At 39.6% G+C, this 14,504-nt stretch overlaps 1 protein-coding gene across 8 annotated transcripts in view; it reads left to right on the top strand.

Moving 5' to 3' along the window:
• ENOX2 (ecto-NOX disulfide-thiol exchanger 2) overlaps positions 1 to 14,504 on the top strand; it is a 333,450-nt gene that overhangs the window by 272,564 nt on the left and 46,382 nt on the right. For all 8 annotated transcript variants that reach the window (XM_053580567.1, XM_053580565.1, XM_053580566.1 and 5 more), the window contains one exon: positions 10,417 to 10,623. In XM_053580567.1, the coding sequence (XP_053436542.1) occupies positions 10,417 to 10,623 (207 nt within the window). The remainder of the gene's footprint in view (positions 1 to 10,416; positions 10,624 to 14,504) is intronic.

Below are 14,504 nucleotides of genomic sequence, written 5' to 3'. Positions count from 1 at the left end.
GGATTCATCTCTTGGTTCTCTATTCTGTTCCAGACATCTACTTCTCTGTTTTTGTGCCAATACCATGCTGTTTTGATCACTATCCATTTGTAGTATAGTCTGAGGTCTGGTAGCGTAATTCCTCCTGCTTTGTTTTTATTTCTGAGTAATGTCTTGGATATTTGAGGGTTTTTTCTGATTCCATATAAAACGAAGTATTGTTTTTTCAAGATCTTTAAAATATGACAGTGGAGCTTTAATAGGAATTGCATTGAAATTATATATTGCTTTGGGTAGTATGGACATTTTAACAATGTTGATTCTTCCCAGCCATGAGCATGGTATGTTTTTCCATTTGTTAATATTTTCAGCTATTTCTTTTCTTAGAGTTTCATTGTTCTCTTTATAGAGATCTTTCACGTCCTTTGTTAGATAAACTCCCAAATATTTCATCTTCTTTGGCACTACTGTGAATGGGATAGAGTCCTTAACTGTTTTTTTCAACTTGACTATTGTTGGTATATATAAAGGCTACCGATTTATGAATGTTGATTTTGTAACCTGAGACGCTGCTCTATTCCTTGATCACTTCTAAGAGTTTTGTAGTAGAGTCCCTAGAGTTTTCCAGATATACTATCATATCATCTGCAAAGAGCAGAAGTTTGATCTCTTCTGACTCTATATGGATACCCTTGATCGCCTTTTCTTCCCTAATTGCAGTGGCTAAAACTTCCATTACAATGTTAAAAAGCAATGGAGACAATGGGCAGCCTTGTCTGGTTCCTGATCTGAGTGGAAATGATTCCAATTTAACTCCATTCAATATGATATTGGCTGTGGGTTTGCTGTAGATGGTCTCTATCAGTTTAAGAAATGTTCCTTCTATACCGATTTTCTTAAGTGTTCTGATCATGAAGGGATGCTGGATATTATCAAAAGCTTTTCCTGCATCATTGAGAGAATCATATGGTCTTTGTTTTTTAATTTGTTTATGTGCTGGATTACATTTATAGATTTACGTATATTGAACCAGCCTTGAGACCCTGGGATAAAACCGACTTGGTCATGATGTATAATTTCTTTGATGTGTTGCTGGATTCTGTTTGTTAGGATCTTGTTGAATATTTTTGTATCTATATTCATTAGTGATATCAGTCTATAATTTTCTTTTCTTGTTGGGTCTTTTCCTGGTTTGGGGATCAGGGTGATGTTTGCTTCATAGAACATGTTAGGTAGTCTTCCTTCTTTTTCTACCTTTTGGAATAGGTTGAGTAATATAGGTACTAATTCCTCTTTAAAAGTTTGGTAGAATTCTGACATGAAACCATCTAGTCCCGGGCTTTTCTTTTTAGGGAGGTTTTGTATGGTTGATGCTATTTCTCAACTTCATATGGGCCTGTTCAACATTTCCACTTGATTCTGGCTAAGTCTTGGAAGGTGACATGCTTCCAAGTATTGGTCAATTTCCTTTAGATTGTCATATTTCTGAGAATACAGTTTCTTGTAATATTCATTAAGCATTTTTTGGATTTCTGAGGAGTCTGTTGTTATTTCGTCTTTGTTGTTTCTGATTGATGAGATTAGAGATTTTACTCTTTTTTTCCTGATTAGGTTGGCCAAAGGTTTATCTATTTTATTGACCTTTTCAAAAAACCAGTTTTTTGATTTCTTGATCTGTTGTATTATTCTTTTGTTTTCAATTTCATTTAATTCTGCTCTAATTTTGGTTATTTCTTTTCTTCTACTGGGTTTAGGGTTGGAATGTTCTTCCTTTTCTAGTTGCTTGAGATGTCCCATTAAGTTGTTAACTTCTGCTCTTTCCGTTCTCTTGAGGAAGGCCTGCAGTGCTATAAATTTCCCTCTTAGAACTGCCTTTGCAGTGTCCCAGAGTTTCTGATAGTTCATGTCTTCACTGTTGTTTTGTTCCAAAAAATTGGCGATTTCTTTCTTAATCTCATCTCTGACCCAGCTGTCATTCAGCATAAGGTTATTTAACTTCCATGTTTTTGCATGAGTATGCAGATTCCTGTTGTTACTCAGCTCAAGTTTTATTCCATGGTGGTCCGAGAAGATGCAAGGAATAATTTCTATTCCTTTAAATTTACTGAGGTTAGACTTGTGACCTAAGATGTGATCGATTTTGGAGTAAGTGCCATGGGCTGAGGAGAAGTATGTGTATTCAGTTTTGTTGGGATGAAATGTTCTGTAGATGTCTGCTAAATCCAAATGTTGGATGGTTAGGTTTAAATCTAAGATTTCTTTGCTCAGCTTCTTGTTGGAGGATCGATCCAACACTGCCAAAGGAGTATTGAAATCTCCAACGATTATGGAGCTGGAGGAAATCAAGTTACTCATGTCTGTTAGAGTTTCTCTTATAAATTGAGATGCATTCTGCTTGGGTGCATAGATATTAATAATTGAGATCTCATCATATTGAGTATTACCCTTAACAAATATGAAGTGACCATTCTTGTCCTTCCTTACTTTTGTTGGTTTAAAGCCTATTGTATCTGCAAATAAAATTGCAACACCTGCTTTTTTCTGATTACCATTTGCCTGAAATATGGATGAGCATCCTTTCACCCTGAGTCTGTATTTGTCTTTTAAGTTAAGATGTGACTCTTGTATGCAACAAATATCTGGCCTGAGTTTTTGTATCCAGTCAGCTAACCTTTAGAGGACAGTTTAAGCCGTTCACATTAATGGAGAATATTGATAAGTCTGGTGAAGTTTTAGGTATCAAGATTTTCAAAAGTCCAGTGGGCATTTTTAATCCTTTTGCCAGTGTGGAAATTGGAGTTTGATCCGAAGTTTCTAAGTGAGTTTACTTTTGTGGTATAGGATTGGGTTGGTCATTATGGAGCATAGGTCTGAGAATATCCTGAAGAGCTGGTTTGGTTATGGCAAATTTCTTCAACATATGAATGTTAAATGTTAAATGTTAATTTAAATTAAAGTATTTAATTTCTCCATCATAAATGAAACTCAGTTTAGCTGGATACAAGATCCAGGGTTGAAAGTTATTTTGCTTTAGGAGATTAAAAGTTGGTGACCACCCTCTTCTGGCTTGAAAATTTTCAGCAGAGGTCTGCAGTCATTCTAATATTCTTCCCTTTGAAGGTAATGGTTTTCTTTCTCCTGGCAGCTTTGAGAATTTTCTCCTTCATATTAACTTTAGTGAAGTTAATTATGATATGCCTGGGGGATGTCTTATTGGGGTTGAGTCGTGCTGGGGCTCTGAAGCTGTCGGCTATCTGAATTTCAGAATGTCTAGGCATGTCTGGAAAATTCTCTTTCATAATTTCATGCAGAAGGGCCTCTGTGCCCAGTGAGGCCACTTCATCTGTTTCTGGAACTCCAATGATTCGGATATTTGACTTCTTCGAATTATCCCAGATCTCTTGGAGAGAATGATCCATTTTTGCTCTCCATTTCTCTTCGTCTTTGAGAGTTTGGGAGCGTTCAAAGGCTTTATCTTCAATGTCAGAAATCCTTTCTTCTGCTTGCTCTGTTCTGTTGCTGAGGGATTCTACTGTATTTTTCATATCTTTGAGGGCTGCAAATTCTTGCTTCAGTGTGTCTAAGTCTTTGGTGGTTTTGTCTTTAAATTCGTTAAATTCTTGAGACAACTTTTGAATTTCTCCTCGAATTCCTAATTCCACTTTGTTAATCTTGTCTGCAATCCAAATTCTGAAATCGATTTCTGACATCTCAGCCAGTTGTTTATGAATAGGATCTTCAATTACATCTGCCATATCTTTCCTTGGGGGGGGTTGATCTATTCTGGTTATTCATGTTACCAGAGTTTTTCTGCTGATTCCGCCCCATGGTTGTTTTACTCCCTTTGATTTTTTTCCCCTGGGGCTTTGTTGGAGGCCTGTACAGTGTTGTGGCCTGAGAAACTGGGGCCCTGTCTGGCATGGTGGGGCTAAGTGGTTCTTTCTTGTTTTCAGCTGGTTTCTTTTGCACCCTAGTGAAACAGATACTTTGGATTGAAGTCTCAGCTGTGGAGAAATATCAGCAATTAAGTCACCCCCACCCCACACTGGCAAACAATTGGAAAAGAAAAATCAAACCTTCCCACCACTGTGTACCCAGGGCACCCCACCTGATTTGTCCTCAGGCGATTGGTTCAGTTCAAAAAGTCCAAATCAATTGTCTCCGTCTGCACCTGTCTCGGGTGAGAGAGTTTAAGAGGTCTCTGGGAACTGGATCACAGGGGTCTGGTGACTACTCTGGTGTGGCTTGCTCCAGTGCTGCGTGGAGTCAGGAGGAGCCACCCAGCCAATAGATCATTCTGGGAAGGTTGCTGCTTCCTTCCCCACCTTGCACCACTGTCACACCCAGTCACTGATAGCCCTGCAGTTGGCTGACCCAGTTGCCTGTAGTGAATCTGTACTCTAGGAGTTTGCACCTGCCTGAATCACAAGGAAGTCTGCCAGGCTGCTGCACTCTGCCTCTCTCTAGCAGGAGGAGGTGTGGCCTGACAACCTCAGGTGCTTGATGAAGGTTGGGGCGTTTTCACTCAGGTCCAGTCTCGCCCCTGATTAATGTTACTGACAGAACAGAACAGAACAACTCTGCGGTTCCCCTGCAGAAGAGAAGCTGAATTGAGTTCCAAATCAGCTTGTCTTTGCTCTTGTATTGTCTATAGGCTGACGATCCCCTGAAGGCCAGGTGCGTCATAGGTTTAGTAAAGCGGACCTCTGGGTCAGCCCCGCCCTGGGAGTTTCCTCGGTTTGCAAGTTGGAGTTGCCTCAGGCAAATCCTATACTCAGAGTCTCTGGTTGCCCAGGGAGACAGGGGGTGTGGCTTCAGAATATTCGGTAGTGAGCCGTATTGCTAGCAAAAGAGAGTTGCTGTTTTGTGGCTCAGGCAACCGCTGCTCCGGTACAGCTCCCTTCCGGCCAACCGTCCTCTCTCCGCTCCTGTACCCCAGAGTCTGCACCAACTGGCTGCAGCCCAGCACTGTCTACACCCCTCGAGCAATCGCCCAAGAGTCCAGACCCCTGGGGGACAGCCCTCTAGACCTTGGAGCAAGAGCAGAGGGGAGCGCGGGGAGTGCTGGGAGCCTGGGGTTGCGGGCAGAGAACACACACAGCTCCACACAGTTTTATGCCTGGCAGTATTGTCACCAAAAGACGGCTGTCGCACTGTGCCTCAGGGAACTGCCACTCCCGTGCAGTCCCCTCTCCGCCAACCGGGACTGGCCTCCAGACCTCAGTGTGAGGGAAGTGGAGCACTGGGAGCTCAGAATTTCAGGTAGAGACTATATACAGTTTATAGAGTTTTATGCCTGGCAGGAGGACGCTGTGTCACCCTAGTAGGGGAGGTAGGTCCAGTTTTTAGAAGGTCTCTCCTGTGGAGTGTAGTGGGAGGACCTTTGAACTCTGCCCAGTTGTTGTGGGGCACTCTGAGCCATTATCATGGGGGAGGGGACTCCCGTCTGCTTGGTGATGGATTTTGTACCTTTTGTTTGTATCCTTGTGGTCGCAGCTCGCCTCAGTGGGGTTGACGTGCATTCTTCAACCTTCTCTCTTAGTGCAGCTCAAATCCACCAGGTTACTTGCTGAATTTTTGTCCTTTAACTCTCCTACTGGACGGGAGCCTCTGTGGAAAGCTGGCTTCAGTCAGCCATCTTCTACTTATCTTTTTTATTTGTTATAAAATACACATTGCCTTTTACTAAACTGTATAATTTATAAAATATAAACCCTAAAAAAGTAGATATTTTATCTGTTTTGCTCATGGATGTATTCTCAGAATATACAAAAAGTATCTGACACATAGTAGGTATTCAATAAAAATTCGTTGAATGATGGAGGGAACAAGGAATGGATTGTGACAGAAGGAGGGGTCAGAGGTCTGGAAAGCAAATCAAGAGAATATGGAGTAATTACTACCACATGCTGATGACCTCCAAATCTATATGTTTTATTCTATATCTCTTTTCTGACAGTTAGACACATAAAGCCAACTTCCTACTTGACTTTCTTGGGTGAATCTACATCAGCTATACAAAAAAAAATGAGATCAGGATATAGTGGACAGACTATCAGATTGTTCTGCTCCCAGCTTTCTCCCTAACTAGCTATAAGATTGTGGGCTAGTCATATAACTTCCTTGGGTGTCCTTTTTTGGTCTATAAAGCAAGCATATTAGGTTAAATTAGCCTAGATACCTCCAAGGCTTCATCCAGCTCTAAAATTATGATTCTCTACATTTAAAATATAGCTACCACAATAATTATTTACATAGGCAAAAGCCCTCAACAGTGTTGTAATAAAAGTAAGAATAAATTGATAGGTAGCACCTAAAGCTTTGTATCTTCACTGGAGCAGTCAGTATAGCATAGTGGTTAAGTGTTTAAACTCTAGAGAGACACAAGCCTGGTTTCATATCCCAGTTTTCCACCACTAAATAGCCATGATATCTCTGGTAAGTAACTTAAGCTGTCTGATTTAGACCAGGCAAAATCAGACCTGGTCAGAAATTCAAGGGGTCAAACTATATTACATCAAATCAAGCACCAGTCTACTTAAAATAAATGGTAAGTGAGCACCCCTTTGTTCTAGAAGCAATATTCTATGATTCCAAGGTGCTGGAAATATGATAAGTAAAGCTGTTTGTAGCACACTTTCATTTTCACAGGGTAGCTATCAGAGGTTTACTGAATTCTGAATTAGCAGTTCTCGGTGGTGAGAAAAGATGGCAGAACCATCTCTCCAGGAGAGTCGATTTCACCAAGATTTTTCCCTTCAGCTGCTAGACCTTCTATATGGATAAGTTACATTTTGAGTCTACTTGGAAATAGCAGTAAACAGGGAATAAATGGAATATCATCTGCTATCTTTGTCCAGGCACATAGGAAACCAGAAGCCAAAAAAAGAGCAAGTACAATTTTTTCATTTTATAATATCAAAACAGGCAGAGCCCATTTTGGCTCTTAGGGCTGAATTCTATTAAGAGAATTAGAGAAAGTGGGTAAATTGAGCATTAATAAAGATTCACCAGCTTTCTGATTCTTTCTAATCAGTTGGGATTACATTAAAATACATTAGAATCCTGCTTATTATCCAAGGGGCCTTACAATCTTGAGCTGTTTAATAAAATCAACTCAAAGGCCACAATACATAAACTCTGGCAAACCAGCTGAGTGATCTGTGATGCTTCTTTGAAAAGCAAGCTACACGTGGATTATAGGTCCTTTATATTGCTCCCTGCCTTACTTCTCAAAGATCAGCAGTGACTCTGATCCTAATGCTGATTGCCCCAACATTGCTCCCCAGAATGGGTGCTTGGATGTAATGAAAATTGCTAGAATATCCTCCTTTTCCATGACCAGAGATCAGAGTTTTTTATATTACCAGTTATCATAAATCTTTTTACATGGGAACAGTCTCTGTCTTCATCGTGAGTAGCGATTGGGATGCTACAGAGCTTGTTAGCACATTACCTGATTAATAGCTAGGCTTCAAATTTGCTCTCCTATGGGTTTATGGTTACTATGTCCTGATAACTGTATTTCAGTGGGATTAGAAAATCAGGCTCAGACAACAAAGTACTTGGAGCTGTTAATTAGGGGATGGGTACTATCCATTAAGGAAGATAGTATAACCCATTACCTTGCTTGGTGGCATACAACTAAATCTCAGCAAATGCTATCAAAGAGGTTTTCTACATTTACCCAAGAAAAATAAATAAATCTCCAGCATTCTTGACATTACTCTTAGTGGATTTTATGCCCTTTTACTTAGCAGATAGTCAACACAAAAGAATCACAGCATCTAAATAGGGGGATGAGTTCATCACAGAATTTTTAAATCCCACAAATGTAGCCAGGGGAAGAAGGCTTTGCATTTTCAGGGTTACATGTAACTGCAGCAGTAACCAGACACTTTTTGAGTCTCTGAATGGACTAAAGGTGAATGCAAATGATGCTAAAAGGTGGCTATTTGATTCACAAAAGGATTCTTTACCATCTCCATAATTCCCCTAAATAGTAAACATCAGAAGGCTTTTTATTCTGAAACAGGATTTTATTCTAAAGCCTATGATTTTAAAACTTAACTCTAACTATATGCTCTTAAAAATTCTTTACCTGTGTAGTCAGTGGCTGGGTTGTGTTCATGGTCAATGCCATGTGTGTCTTCACAACTGTAGATTCCTTTATCTGTAAATGATTCCTTCTCAAACCCTGGCTTGTCTAAAACTCTGGGAAAAGTAATGGTGCTGGGAGTTTTGAAGCTTAAGTGTTAGTTACCACCCCACTTCCAACTGCTAGTAAGACTGAAGCCCCAGGTTGGGAATTAGGAAACATGGATTCTATAATAATAAATAACAGTAACACTATAATGACTACTGTTTATGGGGAACTTATCAAGTGCTAATCATTGTATCACATGCAATATAGACAGTATATTATCAATTACCCTACAACAACCCTTCTAAGGTAGGGAATAGTATCCCTATTTTAAAAAATGAAAAAAAAAGATATTCACAGTTTATGTAATTGTCCCAAGATCATACAAATAAGTTAAGTTAAGATTTAAATCCAGGTTTACCTGATCTAAGTTCATAATTCTTTTTCTATCTAATGTAGTGACCTTGAATGAGACATTTAACCTTGCTCTCTATAATATCAGAGATTTAGATTAAGTGGTTTTCAACCCTAGCAACATATTAGAACTACCTAAGGAGTTTAACGAATAACAAAACAACTAATGCACAGGCTGCACCCCAGACTAATTAAATCAGACACATTGAGTGTGGAGACTAGACACTGTTTAACTCTCAAATTGACTCTGCTGTCCTGTCAGAGTTAAGAATCACTGGAAGTGTGGCAGCTAGAATCCCTTTCAGTTCTTAAAAAAACTCAAAAGCATAAGTCTCGAGCAATTCTAGACTTTATCTTCCCCTTTTTGGCTAAAACTAAAGCCTCTTCAGTGGCTGTGACCATGTCATTTTAGATTGCTGCTCCCCAGGCTATTTTCTCTTTTCCTCTAAACCTCTCATATGGAACAAACAAACAAAAAAAAAAAACAATACAATGAGCTCTTGAAATTACAGACTTTAAAAAACTAACGAAGTTTATAAGTTCCTTGAATCCCTCTACCCTTTTTATTGACTAAATAGAGGGAAAGACAGCTTCATGAGAAAATGACGATTCTTAGCCACACCAACAAGACAGAGTGATAGCAAATGAGGAAGCTAGAAATGCTAATATCCAAGGAAGCTCCCAAATCAACTGCTTGCCAATTTGGATGAGACTCAAGTTAAGGGCCTTGGCCTTATCTACCAGCAAGACTCATTTATTTTTGCCTGTGAGCTGTAATCACTGGTCGTTGAACTCTCCAAATCTTGAGCTGGGAGAATTGTTAAGAACTGAATGGAAAGAATGGATTACACAGAATAATCCCTGCAGATACAAAACCAACACTAGAAAACACATGACCATCTTGCTTTATTTTGTTGGTCTATGAACTATAGGAGATTGCTTAGAAAACGCTCTGATACATAAGAATAAGGAGCTGGCAGAAGAAGGTTTGTATATACCATAAGTGCATATTTTTTTGAAGCAGAGGGAAAATCATCTCATTAAGTAGATTTTTAATGACTCTCTATGGCCAAATTTATCTCACTTTAGTTAATGATTTCCCAGATGAGCTTACTTTCACTGCTATCTTTCATACTTCCCTCTAAACACTGCAAGGTTTGCTCTGGACCTCTCCAGTAAGGCATTTGTGAAAGGGCTCACTGGTATTAAAAAAAGAAGAACATAAAAAGGATGGTTTGTACTCTGACTGACTTGGTTAAACCACATCATCTGACTCTTAAAATTTTTGTAAATATTCACCCTATCATTGTCAAATAAATCCTGAAATAGTTCTTTCAGTAAACATGAACATAGAGAATATAATAACTACAATCTGAATTAAACAAACCCTGTCTTGGGGAGCCTGGTTTTGAGAACACTTGAAAATAAGAGTTTAAAACTGAGTGGGATTTTCTCCCACTAACTGTCTTTTAAAAAAAAATGACTGAAAATTTGGCATAGTTGGATTGTCACAACAAAAGTAGGGAACAAAACTAAAGAACTCCCTATGGGGCAGACAGATGGGCCTGGGCTTCTTTATCCTCTAGACCAGTGGTTCTCAACCTTCCTAATGCTATGGCCCTTTAATACAGTTCCTATGGGTCACAACCCACAGCTTGAGAACCGCTGCTCTAGACCTCATGGTTACCCAAACACTGAGTGAAATGATCTTTACATTCATGCGGGTGATTTCTGTGAATCAGAGATGAGTACCTTGGTGGGCACTTTTAGGCAAAAGTTTGTTGGGGATGGCATAGACCTCCAATAGCCCAAACTCCATTAGGCTTCAAAGAGGTCTGTCCCAAGCAAGCATTTAAATTTGCTTTTGCTCTTATACTTAGATCTTCCACCTCCTGCAACCAGAGAAAGACCACCAGGATGCAAAACAGTATTTGTGGGTGGCCTGCCTGAAAACGGAACAGAGCAAATCATCATGGAAGTGTTTGAACAGTGTGGAGAAATCATTGCCATTCGAAAGAGCAAAAAGAATTTCTGTCACATTCGCTTTGCTGAGGAGTACATGGTGGACAAAGCCCTATACCTGTCCGGTAGGTTTGGATGTTGGGATTGTACCTACCAGGCATAATACAGATATGGAGGACTGGAGTATTTACATCTGTCACCCCTAAAGTTTGGGCTTAATGTTGCTCTCTCTTGCTTAGAGATGGAAAATGCACATTCCCACCCAGCTTCTCCTTTAAAGCTCTTCAGTAGCTCCCAATTGTCTGGGATAACTCCTTATGAGTGGCATCAAAAAGCCCTGCTGTGTGCTCTGCCTCTCAGCATCATCTCCCAATCCTTCCCTCACACACCATATCCCAACCACAATAAAAGAATTCTGGTTCCCATAATGCGCCATGGTGTTTTGTGCCTTTTCCTCTGTCTAGAATCACTTTGTCCACCCCTGTCCACCACACATACACACATCTTCATACTCTTCTAGACCAGTGGTTCTCAACCTTCCTAATGCCATGGCCCTTTAATATAGTTTAAAGTAGTACAGTTTAATACACTTTAAAGCTCCAGCTCAAGCAAAACCTTCCCTGGAAAGCTTTCTCTGACTCATCTCCCCACTCTCCCCTAGGCTCATTTAGATCCCTTTTCTTTAGTTCTTCCATAGCACCTGGTGCTTCCTTCTAACATGACACCTATCGAACCTTGATAGAACTGTCTTTCTATATCCATCTCCCCCACCAGAGTATGAGGTCCTTCAGGGAAGGGACTGTATCTTGCTCAGTGTTGAAACCCCTAGCACCTACCACATAACCTGACATAAAAGTAGATGCTCAAAAATACTTACAAAAGTCAGTTAGCTATCAAATATTTATTGACAGCTAGGCAGAATATTAGGTTGCTGGGGATACAGCAAAGACCAAGATAGACTTCCTGCCATCAAGGATATTACATTCTAGAGATGGAAAAATATGATACATATAAACAAATAAAGAAGTTAATATCAATACTGAGGCATGCTCTGAAGAACATTAAAAATTCTTATGTACTCAGGCTTGTTAAGAAAGGAAATCTTCTCTGACAGTTGAACTAAGACTTGAATGATGTGAAAGGAGATTGCCATGTGAACATCGTGGGGAAGAGCATTCCAAAGTAGGAATGGCAAGCCAAAGGCCCTGAGAGAAAGATGGATTTGGCATGTTAAAGCAGGGAATAGAAGGTTACCATGGGCAGAACATAGTAAATGAGAGAGAAGGTGGAAGAAAATGAAGTCTGAAAGGAAGGCAATGCCAAATCATATTGAACTACATGCTACCTTTCTTGATACCCCAGATAGGAGTCAGAAAAATTCTCATTCTTTTGCCCTTTGCTCCACCTCCACTTCCACAGCCCTTACAGCTTTCAGATTCATATCATAATGAGTGTGAGTTTTATTCTAGAAGCCTCTGGAGGATTTTAAGAAATAGAATGACATGATCTGATTTACATTTTAGAAATGGTTACCTCTGAGTAGAAGATGGCCTGAGGTGTATGGGCTAGGGTGGTAACTGAGAGCTAAATTAATCAACTATAACATTAGTCTAATCCAAAAATGATAGAGGCTTATACAGTACAGTCGGTGGAATGGAGATAGTAAGAGCTACTTTACATAATAAAATCTCCTGTTCATCATGAACTTTGAGGTGTGTTTTACTCTGTTTTCTGATACTTAAAATATATGAAACTGGGGTGGCACCTGTGGCTCAGTGAGTAGGGTGCTGGTCCCATGTACCAAGGGTGGTGGGTTCAACCCAGCCCCAGCCAAAATGCAAAAAAAAAAAAAAAAAACTGAGTAATTTATAAGGAAAAGGAATTTATTTCTTACAATTAGAAAGGCTTGGAAGTCCAAGGTCAAGTGTATGTATCTGGTGAGAGCCTTCTTGCTGGTGGGGACTCTCAACAGAGTCCTGAGGTGGCTCAGGGCATTACAAGATGAGGGGACTGAGAATGGTAGCTTAGGTCTCTCTTCCTCTTCTTATAAAGCCCCTACTCCTACTTGCATGATAACCTATTAATCCATTAATCCATGAATGGGTTAATCCATTCATGAGGGCAGCCCTCATGACCCAGTCACCTCTTAAAGGCCCCACCTCTCAATACTACCACACTGGGGATTAATTTCAACATTAGTTTCAACCTAAGAAGTGACACATATTCAAACTGAAGCAGAGCAACTGGAGCCAGGAATTATAACTGGAATAATTTCTGATGACTATTATAAGATGAAACCTCTTGTCTTTTGGGCTGGTCTCAAAATAAAGTTTCATGGCTGATCTTTTGTTTAGTTTGAATTGATATTATTCTTTGTGGGGCAGTAAACAAATATGCCAGAAGGAAGAAGACAGGGTAATTGGAATGAATATAGAATGGTTATCTACTTCCTGGCCTAAGAATAATGGTTTGGAAGAATTTGGGTCCAAGTGCTGGATTGTTTTATGATGGAAGCATCTTCATTCATACAATAGGCATATATTGGACATCTCCTTTGTGTAAACTTGTTATGCTAGATAATGGGCAAAGTAGAAAACAAGTAAAACTTAGCTTTTCCCCTTAAGGAACTTAAGGTTAAGTATGATATCATACCTTCATTTATTAGAGAAACATTTATTTAGTGCCAGGCATTACTCAAGGCCCAGATATGACACACTCATTATAAGAGTCTGAAAGCTGTAACTGCCATAGAAGTGGAGGTGGGGTAAAGGGCAAGAGAATGAGAATATTTCTGACTCCTAACTGGAGTATCAAGAAAGGTAGCATGTAGGTCAAGTCTTTGACTAAAAGAAAGCATTTGTTGTAGACATTGAAAGGGTATGAGCAAAGCTCATTCATAGGGCATTGAAAGAGCATGAGCAAAGCTACAAAGGTGGTAAGTTTTGGCAAACGTTCAGGAAACAGTGGATAGTGTTTTGTGTACTAAGTAAAGATGAGAGGAGGAGAAAAAAACATCAGTTGTTAGCACACTCTGAACCGCTTAACAGTTGGGTCTTTACTCCTCAGATAACAGAGAATTGTTGAGGACATTTTGAACTGGAAAATAATTGTCTGTGAAAGATTAATTTGACAGCTCTGGGTAAAAATGGGTTAGAGGAGAAAAGAAAAAGAAGAGAGGAGGTAAGTTAAAAGCCAGCTGCAAGTGGCCAAGTAAAAGGTGAGGAGGGTTTGAAAAAGTAAGCTAATAACTTGGGGAAGGAAAGGAGGAGGTAGATGGAGAATAATTTCATTACAGTTGCTAAGTGCTGTAGAATCTAACAACCAAAGATTCCACAGCACTTAGTGACAATAATAGAGCATTCCACAATAGACAGTTTTAATAAGAACATAAAGGTCTCAAAAAGCTCTTTATGTAGTTATACATAAAAGATGGCATACTGCTTAGGAGGCATCCATCTAAATAAACATCAGTAAAATCAGCTCTCTGTTAATAGCCACCTCCTAGAAACATTGTTAAGGCTGCCAAAGGAAGGGGCTCTCAATGATGGGAAAACAACTAAATCTTGCTCTTAAAATTGAACCTGCTCCCTGAAAGTTCACAAGTACAATAAATCTCCTCAGTGAGGTGACTATTATCTCACATTGTAAAAGAAAGCAGTTAAACACACAAAAATCCCTTAAAAGGTGGGAGGGGCTGGAAAATGTAGAGATCATTTTTTTTTCTCTGTGCGAGTTGGACCACCTTTGGGAGCTGACACCATGCAGAACATGCCCACTCCATAGCGTCATATTATAGCATCCCTGGGAGGGTTATATACACAAAAATCAAGAAATATAAAATCCACATAGACAGAAAGAAATTAAGTCCTCCCAGCAACACCAGTGAGCTGAATAAGTTTTTGCATGGGTAAAACAGAAAGGATGCTGTCGACTATATTTCCTGGAAGTGAAATAATAGACCACAACACAGTTGGTCTCAAACTTTCATAGTGACACACATATAGAG

Source organism: Nycticebus coucang, chromosome X (assembly GCF_027406575.1).
Source record: "Nycticebus coucang isolate mNycCou1 chromosome X, mNycCou1.pri, whole genome shotgun sequence".
Taxonomy (NCBI): Eukaryota; Metazoa; Chordata; class Mammalia; order Primates; family Lorisidae; genus Nycticebus; species Nycticebus coucang.
Note: the sequence above shows the minus strand (reverse complement) of the source record. Positions and strands in the feature narration are given on the sequence as shown.